Here is a 19,346-nt window from a genome sequence, read left to right on the forward strand (position 1 = left end):
TCAACACTTTGATGCATATCAATAACCTATTTTGGAATTGCGATTTGTATTGACTCATGCCTACAAAGCTCACATCCATAAGCAACCCACATGTAGTTGTAATTAAGTAACCACATTGAAAACAATCTATACTTGAAATTTAACTATATCGTACTCATTGGTTATGAGACTAAATGCACTTCTTGATAAACAAACTCATGCAATTGATCAAGTATTTATCACTTATTTTGTTTGAATGATTTCTTCATCTTAGTATGTTGTGTTAGAAGCATATTATCCACAATGTCTGAGACTAAATAGTCAACGTTTCCAAACATCTATTACGTGTATCACACTATGTTGGTATCTCATGTACTATTTTATAACATACCATATTATTCAATTTGGAATGTGCAAATTCAACCCTATTAACAATTAACAAGTCACTGAACAACAAAATGGTAATAGATACCAATGCCTAGTATCTGTGTTGTTGTTTTGTTTGCTAAGTGCATTACTCGACCGAACAATACTATAACAAATTTTTATAAGGATTTAAACAAATATTTTTCATATAATCACAAAAAATAGGAAAAGGGGAACATATGTGGTAAAAAAACTAAGAACCGCTTTATATATGAGAAGGATTAGTAACATCATCTCATACTTACAGTCATTCCAAATTTCCTTTCGACGTGGGAAAAACTTACATTGAACATTGACATTTTTACTTATGTGAAATGGGCAGAAAGAGACCTCTTAATCACCCGTGAGTTATATATATAATATATATATAGTTTTAGTTTAAGCAGGGTTGCAAATACTCCAGTAAGGTTCCAAATCCAATCCAAGTGCATCGCTGAAGATTAGAAGAATCTCCACAATGGATCGTCAATGGCGTCCAAATCCCAATCCCATCCAATACCAAAACAATCTCTGCCCTAATTGCTTTATCCAACACTTTCCCTTTTGCCCCTCCCCTCCCCCTCCCCCTCCCCCTAATTGGCCGCCACCACCACCACCACCACCACAACCTCACCACCAACTTCAACCTAACTCTAACACCACTTACGACTCCGATTTCGATAGAACCTTCAAAAGACCAAGAATCGACGACGACCAACGAAGATTAAAGCTCATTCGTGATCACGGTTTCAATCCTCCATACCCTCACCACGCTTACGTCACATCACCACCACCACCACAACAACAACACCGTGACGCATTTCCTCCTCCGCCACCACATATTCACAACGCTTCCAATCCAATTTACCATCCACAGCACCATCTTCACAATGCACCTTACCACGGTCAATTTGGCGTTGTTCACGATGTTAATTTTCCTTTTCAACATCAACAAGGGAATGGTAACAACAATAGTCATAACTTGAATGCAAGAGAATTGCATCATCCTTATCCATATCCTTACCCTAATGGCGAGAATACCAGTCAAATGGAACCTTCTAGATTCTTCAACAACATGCCTCCTCTTCCTACTTCTCCGCCGCCACCTCTTCCACCCATGGATCCACCCGTTAATCAATTCAAAACCTACTTTTCTCCACCTAACAAATCACCTTCTCTTTTTCCTGTTACTACTTCCGTTGCTCATGAACCTCACCCCTTACCTCAACCTTATTTTCACACTAGTAAACCGCACCATCCAGAATTTTCCACTGGATTTCCTATTCAGGTAATGCATGTTAATACTTGTATTGCTTGATGCTGCTGCTGTTAGTTTTTTTTGTATTTTTTTTTTGTTTTTGAATTTTATGAGTGTTTATATTTATTTTCTATCAGGAACCCTCGAAACAGTACCCGGGAGATGCTCAATCTTTTTCACTGAATCGATTACCTGCTGAGAAGCCTAAGTTTGTTGATGCTTCCCAATTATTCCGGAATCCACTTCGAACTTCACGTCCCGATCATTTTGTCATCGTACTCCGTGGTCTTCCAGGTGTGCTTTTGGTCCAGAGTTGTGTTGCCGAACTGTTATTGCTATGCAAGTTGACTTTGTTTGATGCTTTTTTACTAGGTCATAGGCTTTTTTTTTTATATAAAGGTTTTAGGTATAGTGTGGAGCCAATTCATAAATAGTATTCATGTGAGTAGGGATTTTACATGTCTTGGATTTTGTGGAAGATGAGAAGTGTTTGTAATTTCATACTTGCCTGTGTTCTAAATCTGGAGGAAGCACATTCTGTTTGTGATTTCTTGGTCTTGGACAGTGATGTGAGAAGACTATTATGCTATGCCAGTAATAGCAATTTCTTTCCCATTTTGAAGGTGGTGGTTTGATTATTTTCTTGTTTTGAGATCTTTGTTGCCTGTTTATGTCCTTTTCAGGTAGTGGTAAGAGTTACTTGGCAAAGATGTTGCGTGATCTAGAGGTTGAAAATGGTGGTGATGCTCCACGAATTCATTCTATGGATGAATATTTTATGACTGAGGTTGAAAAGGTTGTTGAATATGCATACTGGCCTTTTATTTTTGACAAAGCATTCTTCTTATCTTGTTTTTTTTGGCTGCAAAGGTTGAGGATAATGATGGGTCAAAATCTTCAAGTTCAGGAAGAAACAAAAGGCCTGTAACAAAGAAGGTCATGGAGTATTGTTATGAACCTGAAATGGAGGAGGTAACTTGCCTTTTGCTGTGTGTATTTTTTCCCATTTTTTTACCCTGCTCTGGAATTAGTTGTGGAGGAGGCTGGAGAGGGAAGAAAAAGAGGTGTGTGTGGGGTGTCAGGGCATTGAATGTACCTAGTTTATTGTTTGTCTTAAAACTTGTTCTGCTAAGACTTAAGCGATCATGTTAACACAGTCTATCTAGGATTGAGGCTTTAGTGAGTCCTGAGAATTTTGTTTGAGTGCATTTCAAATTAAAATTTCAGGAGTATGTAAAGATTACAATATAAAGAAGCTAGAGAGTGGAACCTAATATTTGCAATGCAGAATTTTTGGGAGCACGTTTGCATGTTATAAGTTGTAAATTGGGAATTATTAGAATGTTTGATCCTGGTTTTGCAGGAAATTTGTATATTTGTTCCTTTTATTTATTTTGGATATATGTCTTCTATAAATATGTTTGTTTATAAAAATACAGGAAAATTCCTATGTTCTATTCTATGCTCCAATATGTTACATGAACTGAATCACAATGCTTTTTTTTTTTTGTGCTCCCGCCATGGCAGGCTTATCGGTCAAGCATGTTGAAAGCATTCAAGAAAACTGTTGAGGAGGGTTTTTTTACCTTTATAATAGGTATGCATCGCAAAATGTGTTGGCTCATTATTCTTAAAACCGACAAATGCCACTATTTTGGATATTTGACATAGTTTGAGGTTGCAGTTTTGCTCTGGATGGAAAATCTTGCATTGTGTCATGAGTTCCATACTGTTGTGACACTGTTAGTTGATTTATTCGTAGTAGAGTAGAATTGCACTGAGTACTCGATCATAGGCTTAATCTCCTCTGGTATATGTGTTTAGCGCCTGAAATTACCTTAGGTCATAGTTTATTCAGGTAACCATAACTGAAAAATTTGTTTCTTGGGTTATTTAAAATAGCTTAAGCATAGAAGTCATAGAGATTGGTTGAATGCTATAAACTGGCTTGTTACAGAATATGATAAAGAATAATGCTAGCAACACACTCTTTAACACCCATTTTTCAGCACTCTGTCTTTGATTGGTTAGAATCCACATGGGTCTCACCAATTCATATGGGACACACATGATTTGGTGGGACATATGTGAATTTTAACCAATCAAAGAGAGTGTGTGTTGCTAGCAGCACTCTATGATAAATTCAAATGTGTAGTTTCCTATTAGAATAAGTGGCGATGCAGTGCCCATGCACTGCCTATATGTTCACTAACTACAGATGCAGTTTTGTTCGGCAATTGACCCTTTTCTTGGTGGTATTTGTGCCTCGTCTTAGTGGATGACCGCAATCTGCGGGTAGCTGATTTTGCTCAATTTTGGGCAACTGCAAAGGTATACCCTTATTTCCTTTTTTTTCCTCGCAACCTCTGCCATCTGTGCTCAAGAAGACTGACAATATCTTTGTAATACTCTCTCCATTTACCCTCAGAAATAGTTGTAGACCTGTCTCACTTGCTTTCTGTTACTTAGTTTTCCAAAACTATGCACTTCTGTTTCTTATCATGATTATATATATATTATTATATACAGAAAAGTAGAAAACATAGAGTAGAGTGTTATTGGTAATATACCATTTAATGTTAACTATTGCAAATAAGTGAGCCGAACCATTGAAAATTCTCTATATTTTTTAATGCTTCCTAGCTGTCTGTCTTGTTGAATTTAGGACTTGGTATAGCCCATGTTAAGCACAAGGACGTTAATGGATAATGGATATTAAAGTGTTATTTTAAATGATGCGGTTGCTACTTCCTGTTCCATTCCTTTTATGTGAAATGAGCTGCCTCCTACTAAAGTTCTGCTTTTCGTGTATTTGAATTCAAAGCTGATTTCATTTGAAGTTGATGCATGAATACCAGTGGCCTCTATACTGCTATAATCATCAATAGTTATTTCATAGCTAAATAGATCTATGAATTAAAGAGTAGGTACATGTGATTTATTTATTCAATGTTTTCTTTGCTGACGAATATTCTTCTTCCTTTCAGAGATCGGGTTACGAAGTTTACATTTTAGAAGCTACTTACAAGGACCCAGTGGTACGTTTTTTCGTTTCCACCAAGCATTATGTAAGAGCATTATGTTGTTTTTCTTTTAGAGTTACATTCAGCTAATTACTATTGCTCTGTGAAATAGTAATTAATCTGAATTGGCAATCCAAAATATTCCATTGCATGATGATAGAGAACTTTCATACTGCTTTAATGTTTGAATTTTTTATTGTAAGTGTTTGCTTGTTTTGGTCCTAATCAATATGATTAAGTTCTCTTTTATGATTAAATATTTTTCACTATTATGTGGATTTAATTATTTTTCTTTATTCAGGGTTGTGCTGCAAGGAATGTCCATGGATTTACACAGCAAGACATAGAAAAGATGGCTGAGCAATGGGAAGAAGCTCCATCCTTGTATCTGCAGCTTGATGTGAAGGTTTGCTGTAAATTTGGTATTGTTTGTGACTGAAAATGGCAGTTTTCAGGCCATAAAATTAGTAAAACATGTATAGTAAAGGCTTTGTTTTTGTAACTTGATTGTGTTTCTTTTACTGACATTACAGTCACTATTTCATGGAGATGATCTAACAGAAAACAGAATACAGGAGGTAATTGTAACTTTTTAATATATTTTTTCTTTTAAATGTTTGTTTGTAATTTGAGTATTAGGGACAAACTTTCAAATGCTCTTCTGATTTTTGGTTGTGGGTTTAAAGATGGAATTTTATAGTGAGAAAGAGAACAGGCATGACTAAGGGAGGGAAATTTATCCTGCAAAAACACAAAAAAATAAAAATGCTAATGAGTTGCAAAATGCAAAGCTGTCCAACCATTTTATATGTAGAAAATCAATCCCCCTTTAAGCTGCCTCAATCAGAACACTAAACAGAATCAATAAAAACAATCCTATAGAGATGCTTGAACATCTTTCAGCCAACAAAATTTCATTTCCTTGTTCTGGCAAAAGCCTTTATGTTGTTTCCGTCGAAAACTATATATTAAAATGTGATGTTGCATTAAATGTCATGAGTATTTCCAAAAGAAAAGGTATAATTCAGTAACTATTGATATTTGCAAGCATTCTAGGACCATTTATAATTAGTTAATTAAATTATTTTTAATACTCGAATTAAATAATTGTTAACAACTTATTTAAAGGTATAAAATATAACATGATGCATTTATTTAGATTTCATTGGGTTTATTTTGTAATTATTCTATTGATCAATAGCAGCATTAACTAGTTTTAATTTGATGTTAACATACTGTTGTGGATACGTTGCATGTAAACGGGCACTATACCAGTACGAGTATGGTCCAGGTTACATGATTTTTCAAAAAACTAAAACTGAGGTACGGATACGTTAATATAAATTTTGAATATGTAAACAAATTAATTTTAAATAAATATGACTTGATATACATCGAAATAAGTAAAATCTAACATAAAAAAATACCAGGAAAAGTCTTTCATACTTTTACTACATTACAAATCAAAATAGAATTAGAAAATAAATATGTGAAAATGGAAAAAAGAGGACAGAGATGATATTTACATAAAAGGAATCAAGGAAAGGTTATTTATATAGTAAAAAATAATGAAAGAATATATAATATAATAGGAAAAGTATGTATATCATAAAAAAGGAATGGGAAAATCAAATATTACATCTTTTGTACAAAAAGACAAATATATATTTATTTTTTGTACCGAGGGTATGATCTGGTACATACAGAAAAAGTATCTACACATACTCAAATGGAGTACTTAATTTAAAAAAAAAAAGTAATTTTGGTGCCTACTCGGTACTTACCCGCAAGTATTGGGCACACATTCGGTACAGGTACGGGTACGATATTAATTTTTTAATGCCCGACAATACCATTTAGCTGTATCTTTAATTTTTGGCCGAAAATCGTTGAATATCTAAGGAAAATTTCCAGCTGTTTAATTTACAAAATTATCAGGCTGTGTCTTGGACTTGACTGGTTTCATATGGCATGTTTTCCAGGTTGACATGGATATGGACGATGATCTTGATGATGCTTTACCTGCAGCACAAGGCAGAGAAGCTAACAAAGCTGCTGACCCTCCTGTCAAGGATGATGAAAGTACTGTGCTCTAACCCATTAATGTTTCTATATATATCTATCTATCCCGCTGATGTCATTTTTTTGGGTACATCTGATCACTGATACCCAACTGTAAGATAGTCGTGCATCTTATTTTTCTTTAAAATATTGGATGAGGTTAGGGTGGTATTGGGTTATAACCAATTAGATGCTTGACCTAGTCAAAAATAGAAAATTAAGTATCTAGTCTAATATTGGTACCTATCTTGATATGTTATCCCATCCCATTCCATCCCCTCCCCTCCTCCCTTATGTTATTCATTTTTCAACCCTTTAATACTTTCTGTTATTGTTAATTGTTGTCCTTGGATTTGGTTAAAAGGTGTTAAAACAAACCAACCTCACTTCAATTGTATAATATATTGTTTACTGAATGTCTGTCTGATAATATATTTAGAGATTTACTGCAGTTTTCATAAAATTTCTGTAAGCAAAAACCCTCTCACGGTCTTTTATCTTATTTTATTGTAACAAATTAGTTGCCTATCTTTTTTTTAAGTTGGTCTTTTAAGTTTCAAACATTTGCGCAGTTGCCATTTTCCATCAATCTCTGTTAAAAAAAGTCAATGTGGCATTCAGGGTGGTGCTTATGTGGCATTTGATGAGTCATTATTTTTAATTAGTTTTTTCAATTAAAAACAAAAAAACCCTCGAATATTATGAGCCCTCAACATCTTCAGCTTCTTCTTCCTTTATCTTCGTCTTCATCTTTGAAGAACACAAAAAGCACAAGCCATAAATTTTGGGCAAAATTGCTTATGTGGCTATGTATACAACTTCATTTTCTTCCCTTCATCTAAAAACCCAGATCTAAATTTTTGGAATGCAAAAAATAGATCGATAGAAATTAAAAAAAAATTGAAAAGCATCTAAAAACCCATATTTGCATTCACGATTTTCTTTTTCAAGCTGACTTATTATCCTCATTCTCATTTGATAAAGCAAGGATGTGCAAAGGTGTTAAAGTCTGCACCAAAAATAAATTAAAAATCTCTAAAAATAAGTGCCCACATGAGGTTTTGGAGAGAAAAACAAAGGGGCGTAGAAATGGAAGCTAGTGCTTGTTAGCCACAAATTCACAGTGCCTGTGTGCTTCAAACAAAATGCAGTCTTTTTTTCTTTTTTTCGTGCTAAAAATGTGTTTAGATAAAAGGAAGAATATGGATGGCGGGAATAAGTGGTCACTGTAGCAGTTTCCCCCAAAATTGCTGGGTTGTTATTTTTTATATTCTTTATTGGGTTGAAGATGAAGATGGAAGAAGATGAGTATGGTCAGGGTTGATATTATTTGAGGTTTTTTTGTTTTTAATAAAAAAATAATTAAAAAGATGACTCATAAAATGCCACATAAGCACACCAAATGCACCAACTTTTTTTAACAGAGTTTGACAGAAAAGGGCAACGGTGCAAACATTTTGAAACTTAAAGGACTGACTTGAAAAAAAAAATGATAAACAACTAATATGTTATAATAAAATAAGACACAGGATCAGGACTGCAGGAGAATTTTTCCCCATTTCTGTAGCATTTTACTTTTTTGGCTCTTCCCCATGCATATTCATCAAACCCTCATTTGCGTTGCATATGGTTTTCATATTTTAACCTTGTTTGGAATTTAGCTCAGTTTCAGGCCACTCCTTTGTATTTTGCAAACTTATGTTGTTATGTAGTATCAACCCTTCCCTCCTTTTAATGCTATTCAACATCTCAATTTATTTTTTGTCAGTAAAAATGCCTTGTTTTCAACTTTTCATAATTTGTCACTTTTAATAATATCACCTCTGGACTATAATTTGGTTAAAGGTTATAGATTGGTTTTACTTCTCTGTCTTTCATGTCTATTCACTGTTGTTAGTCCATTGCAATATAGGTTCCATAAAGGGGGGGAAGAGATGGGATGCTGAAGATGAACATCCAACGGAAGTCAGAGATTTGGGTAAAAGCAAATGGTCAGAAGATTTTGGTGAAGATGGTATCTACCAAACAGAAGGTATGAAGGGCAATATTAATGCTCTGTCTGGGTTAATTCATCAATATGGCAAGGAACGAAAATCTGTACATTGGGGTGATCAGGTATGATATGTATTTGATGCTATTGTCTGTCTGAAAGCTTAGAGAGTAATGTTTGAAATTTGTTTCGACCTTACTATTTCGGTAGCAAAAATTTACATTCTGGTTCAAAATTCTTTTTGGGTTGCATGGGAGGTTTAGGAAAGGGGGAAGGGAAAGGGTGTGATGCAGGCATTGGACAATGACGTCAAGGACACTGGTATTGTTCAGGGCCATGTGTGCTATCAGCTAGTTGGTTTCTGTTTTTTCAGATTCTTGTGTGTGTAGGTGTATTTATTATCTTTCTCTACTTGTTTTTCTTCGTTGTTTTGTGTGTTTTACTCATTTTTTGCTTGTTGAGGTAATGAGGGCACCAAATATAGAAAAAGCGAAATGAATTAAACCTACATATAAGAGTTTATTATGTTTGGTGTGTATTGAAACACCACAACAGAAATATCGGTACAACCTGCTTTTATGGCATACATTATGGATTGAAATCATCTGTCCCTTATTTGTCCCTTCAATTAAATAATGATAAATCACTAAACTTATCTCACAATTTTAATTAGTGTAACATTTGCTTAGTGTTTTTTGCTAGGGCGTTATTTTAATTAAATTAAAGGGACTAGAAAAAAGGACATACAAAGGGGACAGGTGATTTGATTCCTTTCATGATAGGCGTTTTCTTAATGTTAGCACCCCTTGCCCCCGTTCTTTGCAACCATCTTTTCAGGCTGGCAAAACAGGATTTTCTATAGGCACTGCAAGGAAGATAAACGCATTGTCTTTAGTGATTGGACCTGGTGCTGGATACAACCTGGTTAGTTGTTTGACTTCATCACTTCATATTTCTTAAATTCTAGGAACAACATTTACTATTATTTAGTTGTCCTCTTCTCTGTATTGGGTGGTAATCTGATAATAATCTATCTTAGCTGACATTCAGTGTCAAGATTTTACACTCTTGTTTTCCATTTTTCCTTTGCCGAAGCTAATCTGTTGTAAGTATTAGGCATTCTGTTCGCTCATTGTTGACAATCTTGAAGTTTTATGATTTTTAAAGAAGGGTGTAAAATCCAGTATATGTTTTCAATAGGAAAATTCCTTTGTGAAACCAATGTATAGTGTGTTTATGTACAGAAGTCGAATCGTTTACCTGAAGAGGAAAGTCCAACCCGAAATAGTGTGGAACCAAAGAAGCACAACACATTTCAAGAAAGAATCCGGGCTGAACGTGAATCATTCAAAGCTGTCTTTGACGGGAGACGTCCACGTATTGGACTTGATGTGGAGGAGGACTGATTCAGAAATTTAGTTCATTCTGCGCTTCATAAAGATAGGTTGGATTTATACCTTCATGTATCATGACTAGTTAAATTAAAGAAAATTGAAATTTTTGGCTGGCTGGCTGGAATTGAAAAACATGCTCTCCCTAGCCAAGTTTTGTGAAATGATGTAAAATTTGTATCAAAAGGTTAAAATTTGTAGTATATATATAAATTCCTAATATGGTAAGATCAAGTTGGTATCTGTATGTGTGAATTTTGTTTTAGGAAGAGACATGTTATTTGACGGAGTTCTTTTCCTAGAGTTAACGTGCTAACAATGTGACGAAGGGAATTCAGTTCAATCACGGTTGATTATATGATAATAATCTTTGGCGAAAATCCAAAATCTAAAATCTGTATATATTGACATTATTTTTCTGATGAACAGACGTCTGAAATGGAAATATCTTAAAATTTAGATTTACATCTTATCTTAATCTTTAATAATATACTCTTAAAATTTAATTGTAAATTTAGTGTCTTTTTCTATTTTAAAAGTTGATAATTTTGATTTTTTCGTCTGATTTTTGAACTAAAAAGATAATGATTTAATGTGGAACATGATTTTATAATATATACCTGTCTAGAAGCATTGATTATTCATTAATTAAATTATAAAAATAAAAAATTTATAAATTTGAAAGTTAAATTTTTAGAGAATTTTATTAAAATTCTATGAGCGTTAATCAATTTAGGTTGTATCATATACACATTATTTTAATTATGTAACATTACAATTGTTTAGTTAAAATAAAATTACATTATTTGAATTATGTAACATTGTCATTGTTGTTAAAAAAAATAAAATAATAGACTAAAACTGTTAAATTTTAAACTGTTTTATTTGTTTAAATTTTAATTTTCAATAACAATTTATTCTAATGGAACAAATTCTCATAAATTACAATTTAAAGTGTACAATTAACTTTTTTTTATTACTTTTAAAGAATGTAATTTTTCTTCTTCTTATATATATATATATATATATATATATAAATAAAAGACAAAAGAGAGTACAAATTTAGAATTTCTTTTAGACACATTTTAATTAGGTGTCAAACAACCAATACACTCTTGTTACATCACATTATAAAGCGATTATTCCCTTCATCCTTAACTATAAGATTCATACTCTCATTTGACACATCTGCATTTTGCTAAATAGAAAAACCTTTACAAATTTTTAGATACATGTGCATTTTGCTAAATATAAAAACCTTTACAAATTTTTAGATCCACTTATTACTTTTATTTTCTAAGGGCACTCCTTTTCCAAATATAACATTTATAAATAATACCAAATTGTTTTGAAATTTTAAAACTTAAAATTGAATACATTTATAAACAAAAACATATTTTACTAATAGTCATATATAAATTATATATACTAATTACACTATCATTTTTTTAAATATACATAAAAAATATGGTAGGATCTTATAATAGTCAAATTAGTCGAAACCCAATAAAACTCAATCAAAACAAACCGAAAATTAAAAAAATATTGCATTACTACATTTTGTACCTTCTTCCACATATAAATTAGATGACGAAGAAATAAATTCAATTGCTTAATAGTGATGAAGATTCATGCTTGCCTCATATTTTGTCCAGCTTTCAACATTTACACCCCTTGTTCCTCATTTTTTGTTTAATGTTCATTGTAGACAAAAACAATAGATATATGAATTCGTGCTAATCATATGTTGTATTAACAATTTAGTAAACAACAAATATTATCCTTTATTTGAAATTGAGAAGAAAAATTAATCACATCATTATCAATATAAAAAATTATAATTAAATGTATCATTAAACGAACTAGTGTATTTACATGTTGTATAACTAGTATATTTACATCTCATTGCTCTATTCTTGTCTCCGATCTTTCAAATTATGATAGAAGGTAAATGAAGGAAAATAAAGAAAAAGATAAACAGAACATAATTACAAGAACTAATTAAGGTCAACATGGCTTATTTACTACACATTTAATAGCACCTGAAAAGCGTGTAAGACTTGCTGCATAACTCCCAGGTTTTGCCTTGATATCTGTCTTTGGAAAATTTCCACTCTTTTTTCCAGATTGAACAAAGAAGGCTCCATTCCTCATCAAGTCATTCTCTGATGTCCAACTCCATGTCTTCCATACACTTTCAGCTGCATAGTCCCTCTTTGTCACCTAAATCATCAAACTCAACATTCATTTATATTTTCTTCATTTGATAAAACTAATAAGAAATATTTTACATATATATACCTCTTTTGCATTTGGATTATTTGGAGCAATAAATCGATTACCCTGACTGAGGATTGTGGGTTGTTGGCTACCACCAATGGCATACATAACCCATTGAGTGTAATCATTGTTAACAATATGAAAGAAACCCCATCTACACCTTGGCATCCTTTGTATCAATCCTTTTCCAAAATGGTTGAATGCCACAGTTACTTGCAACACTTTATCTCCTGAATATCCATCACTTGCTCCAAATAACATAACCTACACAACAACAAAAGTAGTTATTTATATGCATGCATGCATGCTAACAAAATAGTACGTAAAAAATTATCATTGCTATTTGCAACCACAACGTCGTAGTTTTGTCACAATTACTATTGTGGTTACATCGACATGCATTTTGTTGTAATATCAAAGTTTCTAGTAACGATTTAGAATCATGGAAGTGATTTTAGTTACATCATTATGACGTGTCATATGGCAGTTAGAAATGGTAATAGCTGTTGATCCTTCTACGACATCAATCAAACCATCGTCACAATTCCATAGTGAAATATGATCTATCCAAACATGACTAGATCCAAACAATGAAATTGCATCACCATCGCTACTCGAACGATAACCATAGTGATTCACGGAGTCTCTAATGAGGCCACCACCACCTTTTTTGATATCATGGATATGTAATCCATGAATGATAATATTTTTCACATATTGCAATGTCATTTGAGCACCATTACTAATATGAACATTTGCACCACGTGCGTCTATCGTCTTGTTATCGGTGAATATAAGCTCTGAACTCAATTTGATATTCATGCTATGTTTAAAAATGATCCATAATGGCTCGTTTTGAATGACAGCATGTCGCAATGTTCCTGGTTTTGGGTTGATAAGATCATGGTCTGATGAATCGGTGACAACATAGATTTTTCCATTTTTGCCTCCTGTTGTGCCGTGACCAAAACCAAGAGCACAATTTGCTAGCTTCTTGCGATTCTTTTCCCAATTTGGATCACATCTCCAACATTTATCAATTGGATTTGTGGCTAAGCATGGACCAGTGTATTTGGACAAACCCCTCCTTGTTCCATTGGAACTTTTAAAACTCCTACCTCATACATCAAATTTCACTTTATTATTAGTTTATTCAAATTCCCATCATATCATAAATATGTTCAAATGAAATCTTGTGCTTGAATTCAATCATGGGCAATGCTTTTAAAGGTGTAGATTTGTATTATACTTAAAAGAAACAACAAATTATATTTGATTTAAATATACTCCATCTCATCATTTTTATATAAGACAATTGAATTAAAACTTAGTCAACAAAAGTTGATATATCTAGTGCATATGAGTCAAATACATCAGTTGACCAAAATTTAACCTAACTATTTATTATAAAAAAGATCGGAGGAAATACTATTTTTTGTCATTTATCTTTTATTAAGTATTCATTTTTATTACAACACCATATGCAGTAAAAAAATATGCCAACAATGATGTATTCATTCTGGTCTCAAATATAAAAGAAAATGAGTCAATAAAAATTGATGTATTTAATCTAAATTTTAAATGAAATACATCAACTTTTCTTTGATCATACTTTCTCTTATTTTTAAAACAAAGAGAAAGTATGATATGTTGAGTAAAAATGTTGTTAAAAGAAACATACTTGTCGACATGCTTATTGAAAGTAAGAGCTATATCATGAGGGTTTGGTTTATAAGCTTTTTGTGCAGCCTGTTTAGCTTCACGGGCTCGTGTTTGCCAAAATTGGGCGTCGTGAGCTATACTAGCCCTAAGGGTAGGGAATAAAGCAAGATAAAATACACAAAAACAGAGCAATCTAAGCTTGTTAGCTTCCATTTCATCAAAGTTTCTTTTGTGTATGTCTTCTTTGCTTATGTTTCTTTTATATATTTGAACTCCTCATTCCTTATTTTGTGCTATGCGGTATTATTAGATCTTCTTAGTGCTATATCTACATGGAAAAATACTATTAACAAATCAATGTGCATGCGTTATATCCGCTACATATGCTATATATTTGGGTGTGATAGTAAGCCATTTAGACACCATACATTTTTATTTTATTTTAAAAATAAATAAATTCCTTTATATGAGAAAGATTATATGCCTTAGATATTAGCCGTAAGTCTCAATGAAAGGGAAAATACAAAAACAAAGCGATGAGAGAATAGTGCATAGCCCTTCCTTTTGGATGGCTTATTTTTAGTCCATTAATTTGTTTGTCTAATTTGGACTTATTCACTACAGTGCATGCATCCAATTATTTGTATTAGTTGATTATACGTGTTTTTTTTCTCCCATTAATGCCCTATAACAACAACTAGCTTGAAGTAATAGATATGAAGAATAAAAAAAGATCTGAAAATTGTAAATTTTGTCACTATATTTAGTATCATGTTATCTGATGATTTTATAATTCAGATATGAAATTAGAACGAGATTTGTGCAATGTGAGACTTAAGCATTGTTCTTTTAATAAAAAGTTTAATATTCGACTACTTGTTTCTATGTCTTAGAATTATGTGCTTTAAAAAACGGATAGATTTTAAAAATTTGTGAAACCAATTAACCTCTAAAATGGTAGATAAAAGATATAAAAATCCTAAAACTATATATATAAAAATGTTGATATATAGTACAAAATAATGACACGATATGTGTAAAGAAACGTGAGAACTGATTTCCTCTAGACAATAAAATGTGGAGATTATACAATCATATACACGTGAATTGTTTAGGTGACAATTAAACGTTGAGTGGAACCATATCAAGACATGCAAAAATCACGAAGAAGCAGTATTCTACTAATTAATGAGAATGGATATTTGAAAAGAAAAAAAAAAAAAACTTAGGCTATTGTTTATGTTGAAACTATATTGGGATCTACAATAAGAATTAACCTACAAAATAGAAAAACAAACAATTGCAGAGACAAACGAAAACGGAAAATGTTTTGGACAGAACTGCAAAACCAGAAAAAATAAAAAAAACAGACAACTAGAACGTTCTTGGTTTTATTCTGAAAACAGATAATGTTCTGGAAACATTTTTCAATCAATGCAAACTAGAATTAAAGAAGGATAAGAGAAAGATAACACCCAAATTTACGTGTTCGATCTCAATTGATGAGACCTACGTCACAGACAAACAAGCAAAATTAATCCACTATTAATGATTGAACTTTACAAGATTAAGACATTCTTAAGATTGATCTCCTAGTATCTATCACTGTTTATTAGGCTTTTCACTCAATCTTTCTTTTCTCTCTTAATATTTCTTCTCCGAATTTCCATGAATCATAAATTACATATGCCTATCTAGTTTATAGCTCTTACTGCTACTACAACTTACCACTATGCTGCAACTATATTACAACTTCAACATGCCACGTTAACTTTTTCCTTGGCTATTGTTGCATAGAAAATTTTAAATCTATTGCTCATTCACCTCGATGTTTGTTTCCTCACCTCCAAATACACTATTGAAAACTAAAATATAATAAAATATTAAAAATATGAACAAATTTAGAGGGTTGGAAGAACAATCAAAAGTTTTAAAATACTGAAAACTATCTAGTGTAGACTTTTGATCCGTCTTTAAGAAATTACATGGTAAACATACTATAAAGGACCGGATTTTGTGGCTCTTTCTTATATGCAACAAGAAATAGAAATCAGAGAAGCATAATATATTACTCATTCTGTCCCATTCACACTGTATAAAATTGTCTTTATAATATTAATTATATTTTTTTAGCACGTAGAATGTACGATATATACTACTATAAATTCATAAATATTGTAAGATTTTAATTTTAAATCTGAAACAAGACATTTAATATAATAATATCAATATTTTTCAGTTGAATTATAACTTAATTAAATTTTTTCTTCTATATCTTTAATTATTATAAATGTCTCTTCAATTCTTGTAGTATGATATTGGAAATAATAATTAGTTAAAAAAATACAATATCTTTTATAAAATTTATGATATTGATTACATTTTTTTTAATATAGGACAAAAAGAGTACACAAAAAAAAGTTAAAAAAAAAAAAGACACCAATTTAAGTAATATAACACTATATACGATTAAAATTTAAAGAAATATATAATACATATTTATTTTGGGATTGTTAGAAGACAATGAGAAATAGGAGGTACAAATACAATTACAAATAGTTTGTCAATGTGACAAATTGAAATAGGAGATATTTAAAAGTGAAGATATAAAATTAAAATAAATAAATACTTTTGCATGGTTACCTTAAAGTAAAATAATAATCCAAGAAACATGAATCCACACCACGCAATTAGGAATACAGCTCAAGTTTGGAATAATTAAGAATGTTCAAGCAAGTAAAGCAAGCCAACCATAGAGCTTGATCATGAGGAAAACATGGAAACCCCACCACGCAATTATACGACCAAATTATATATAGCTTCCACATGCAAATTATAACAGTGTCTATCATATTTCTTCAATACCAATTTCTTACATTAATCTTAAGGTTCATATTAGTTGTTATTTTATTTTTTTTATTCTCAATGGCAAGCGTTAGAAGTACTCCCAGGGTTGGAGTAATAACACCTAGAGCACGCACTCCAGTTGTTGAAGAGATTGTACCTAATTCTGATTGGACAGAGGACTCTCTTGGCCATTATCTTCTAGTGGATCTTCCTGGTATATTGCATTAATATCACTAATTTTTGAACTTAATATAATTAAAATATTCGTATGAATTCACAAGAATAAACACGTTAAACCAATTATATCGTACTCTCTACTAGCTTATAAGAAAAAACCCATGAACTATTTATAAGAGTAACTTGTGAATTTTTTTTCTTCATATTGTTTCTGTACAGAATTCAGGAAGGAAGAGGTGAAGCTTCAGGTTGATAGCAGTGGCCGTATTGTTGTTAAGGGAGAAAGGCAAGCAAGTGAGCAGAAACATGTTCGTTTTCACCTGAGTTTTCCGGCACCAGTCGATTCTGAGATCGATAAGATAGCTGGAAAATTTGACGGCGGGATACTCTACGTGACTCTCCCAAAGCAAATTGCTCAAGAGGATAGCAAAGAAAGTGACACTGAGAAAGGTGGAATTGAAGATGTTGGAAGAGCAGAGGAAAATGATAGCCATACAACCAATGCTGATGAAGAAGGGAGAGATCCTATTCAACATGTTGGCCATGAAGAAATTGAACAAAAAGGAAATGAAAATGGCCACATAAGGGATGTTTCTGAACAAGTCATAAGGAAGTGGGATCAAGAAACCGTGTTAAGAAATGCAGTGGGTGTTTTGAGGAAAAACAAAGGAATTGTTGTAACTGCTGTTATAGCCTTCTCCTTGGGGATATATGTATCTCAAAAATTTCAATTTTCAGAAGCACCATAAGAATTATTTATGTATATACGCCACTTCAGGTCAAAAGGACCTTTCATATTTATCTTTAGAACAAAGTATCATGCAGATATACTCAAACATTAAATATATATCTGATGCATCATTCTTTCTTTCCAATCTTAACATTTACATCCATAATATGATATAGTCATAAATCATTTTTCATGTTTAAGAGGGCTAGTTGGGATAGGTTAGTGTATGCACCTAAGATATACGTTTAAATGGTTCATAATCTTCATTAAATCAAATGGCTACTATATTAAAGACTCAGAAGTCCTACCTCACAATTAATTTGTATATATTGCTTTCACAGTCCTTGTCAAAATGCATAACATAATTTTATCATCACTTTATGATAATCTGATCAAAGTCAAGTACACCCTTTTAAACCAAATACAAAATTTCTAATGAAGGCAGTCTTAAACAAGATACAATCACAATAAGGATCTGTTATCTTCCACAAAAAAAGAAGAAAATGAACTTCCAAGTTTCTTCTTTCTAAAAAAGAATCTTTATCTTCCTCAAAAAAGAAGAAAATGAACTTCCAAGTTCCTTCTTTCTAAAATGCTTAGTTCTTCTCAATAGCTTCTATCTAATAATCTTATGTTAGCTTCTACCCCTTGATGAAAAAACCTCAAAAATCAAAACTACAAGCCAGATGACACCACTTCTTCTTTTTCAAAATCTCCTTTGCATATGATTCTTTAAAACAGTATTCTCCACTGACCTAATCAAGTAACTTGATCCCAATTATGCTGAATCAGAAAAACATTACTTTTATCTTACAGGATCAGATTCCACAAGTAGTCCACCAATTTAAAAAGAGCAAAATCGCACAGGATGCTGATGCGGTAAAGAGAAGCTTCTTTGGCATTTGTGTCATAAAGTTTTGAGTTCTAACCTAATGTTACTAACTTCTAATCTATGTTTATATTACACAACAAAATCAAATTTTATATTCCTGAACTTAAATGGTTTGTCTAATTCTTTTTCTGGTTAATTACCTCAACGATCATATACCTTATTTTCTTTTATGATAAATTAGTTAATAGTTAATGAATAACCTCGCGCAAAAAAATGTATCACCTACAACAGCCACACTCTGCGACAATGATTAGTCCTTCGTTTATTGCTTTGAGATACACTTGACTTTCTTATTCATTAGTACATCAAAAATGACAATTACATAATACAACACATCATGTGGCATTCCTAAATACCGAAAAATAAAGAGCTTGTTGAACACAATTAGGATATAATGAAATAGTGGTTCAAGGAGCTTCCTGATCACAAGTATATATCAATATATAGTTGCTCGAAAAAGGAAAGGAAAGGTGCTTGGAGTTTTGGATGTTGACAAGCAATGCATGAGGAAGAATAAGGGAACCAAAGGGGTAGGAAGGGAGGGGTAAAGGTGATGCTTTGTCCTAGGACTTTATTCAAAATGTAGATGCTTTTTTGACAAAAAAAGGATGGGCCCATGGTTGGGACGCGGAATCATGTGCCTTCCTGCTG

General features: G+C 32.2%; 3 protein-coding genes and 1 long non-coding RNA gene across 6 annotated transcripts in view; 2 read left to right on the forward strand and 2 right to left on the reverse strand.

Moving 5' to 3' along the window:
• Window positions 1-666: 666 nt before the first annotated feature.
• Window positions 667-10,354, forward strand: LOC101508806 (uncharacterized). 3 transcript variants are annotated; one of them, XM_027337190.2, is made up of 13 exons: window positions 667-1,672; window positions 1,780-1,936; window positions 2,326-2,429; window positions 2,513-2,614; window positions 3,170-3,239; window positions 3,918-3,973; window positions 4,630-4,680; window positions 4,967-5,071; window positions 5,199-5,243; window positions 6,648-6,747; window positions 8,639-8,841; window positions 9,554-9,640; window positions 9,946-10,354. In XM_027337190.2, exons 1-13 carry the CDS (start codon window positions 863-865, stop codon window positions 10,120-10,122), a joined length of 2,067 nt encoding a protein of 688 aa, XP_027192991.1. In that variant the 5' UTR covers window positions 667-862; the 3' UTR covers window positions 10,123-10,354. The 3 variants fall into 3 exon arrangements, with proteins under 3 accessions (XP_027192991.1, XP_027192990.1, XP_012573586.1); XM_027337189.2 differs by having other exon boundaries at window positions 668-1,672; window positions 2,326-2,438; XM_012718132.3 differs by having other exon boundaries at window positions 674-1,672; window positions 2,326-2,438; window positions 9,961-10,354.
• Window positions 10,355-11,935: 1,581 nt separating this feature from the next.
• Window positions 11,936-14,292, reverse strand: LOC101490432 (probable pectate lyase P59). The gene is made up of 4 exons (XM_004508713.3): window positions 14,069-14,292; window positions 12,850-13,501; window positions 12,409-12,651; window positions 11,936-12,330 (listed from the first exon to the last, which is right to left on the reverse strand). Exons 1-4 carry the CDS (start codon window positions 14,260-14,262, stop codon window positions 12,115-12,117), a joined length of 1,305 nt encoding a protein of 434 aa, XP_004508770.1. The 5' UTR covers window positions 14,263-14,292; the 3' UTR covers window positions 11,936-12,114.
• A 2,455-nt stretch (window positions 14,293-16,747) lies between these two features.
• Window positions 16,748-17,941, forward strand: LOC101491080 (uncharacterized). Its single transcript, XM_004508715.4, has 2 exons — window positions 16,748-17,110; window positions 17,293-17,941. The coding sequence occupies exons 1-2, from the start codon at window positions 16,876-16,878 to the stop codon at window positions 17,820-17,822; spliced, it is 765 nt and encodes a 254-aa protein (XP_004508772.1). The 5' UTR covers window positions 16,748-16,875; the 3' UTR covers window positions 17,823-17,941.
• A 206-nt stretch (window positions 17,942-18,147) lies between these two features.
• Window positions 18,148-19,346, reverse strand: part of LOC113787592 (uncharacterized) — a 2,258-nt gene continuing 1,059 nt past the window's right edge. Inside the window, exon 2 of the long non-coding RNA XR_012161258.1 lies at window positions 18,148-18,558. This is a non-coding gene — a long non-coding RNA (uncharacterized lncRNA). The remainder of the gene's footprint in view (window positions 18,559-19,346) is intronic.

The sequence above is a fragment of the Cicer arietinum genome, chromosome 7 (assembly GCF_000331145.2).
Source record: "Cicer arietinum cultivar CDC Frontier isolate Library 1 chromosome 7, Cicar.CDCFrontier_v2.0, whole genome shotgun sequence".
Lineage (NCBI taxonomy): Eukaryota > Viridiplantae > Streptophyta > Magnoliopsida > Fabales > Fabaceae > Cicer > Cicer arietinum.

Coding starts and splice junctions, on each gene's coding strand:
- LOC101490432 (XM_004508713.3), bottom strand. CDS start 14,262: ATGGAAGCTAACAAGCTTAGATTGCTCTGTTTTTGTGTATTTTATCTT. Junction 13,502..14,068: donor TTCAATAAGCATGTCGACAA/GTATGTTTCTTT, acceptor TGTATGAGGTAG/GAGTTTTAAAAGTTCCAATG. Junction 12,652..12,849: donor ATATGACACGTCATAATGAT/GTAACTAAAATC, acceptor GTTGTTGTGTAG/GTTATGTTATTTGGAGCAAG.
- LOC101491080 (XM_004508715.4), top strand. CDS start 16,876: ATGCAAATTATAACAGTGTCTATCATATTTCTTCAATACCAATTTCTT. Junction 17,111..17,292: donor TCTTCTAGTGGATCTTCCTG/GTATATTGCATT, acceptor GTTTCTGTACAG/AATTCAGGAAGGAAGAGGTG.
- LOC101508806 (XM_027337189.2), top strand. CDS start 863: ATGGATCGTCAATGGCGTCCAAATCCCAATCCCATCCAATACCAAAAC. Junction 2,439..2,512: donor TTATGACTGAGGTTGAAAAG/GTTGTTGAATAT, acceptor TTGGCTGCAAAG/GTTGAGGATAATGATGGGTC. Junction 8,842..9,553: donor CTGTACATTGGGGTGATCAG/GTATGATATGTA, acceptor CCATCTTTTCAG/GCTGGCAAAACAGGATTTTC.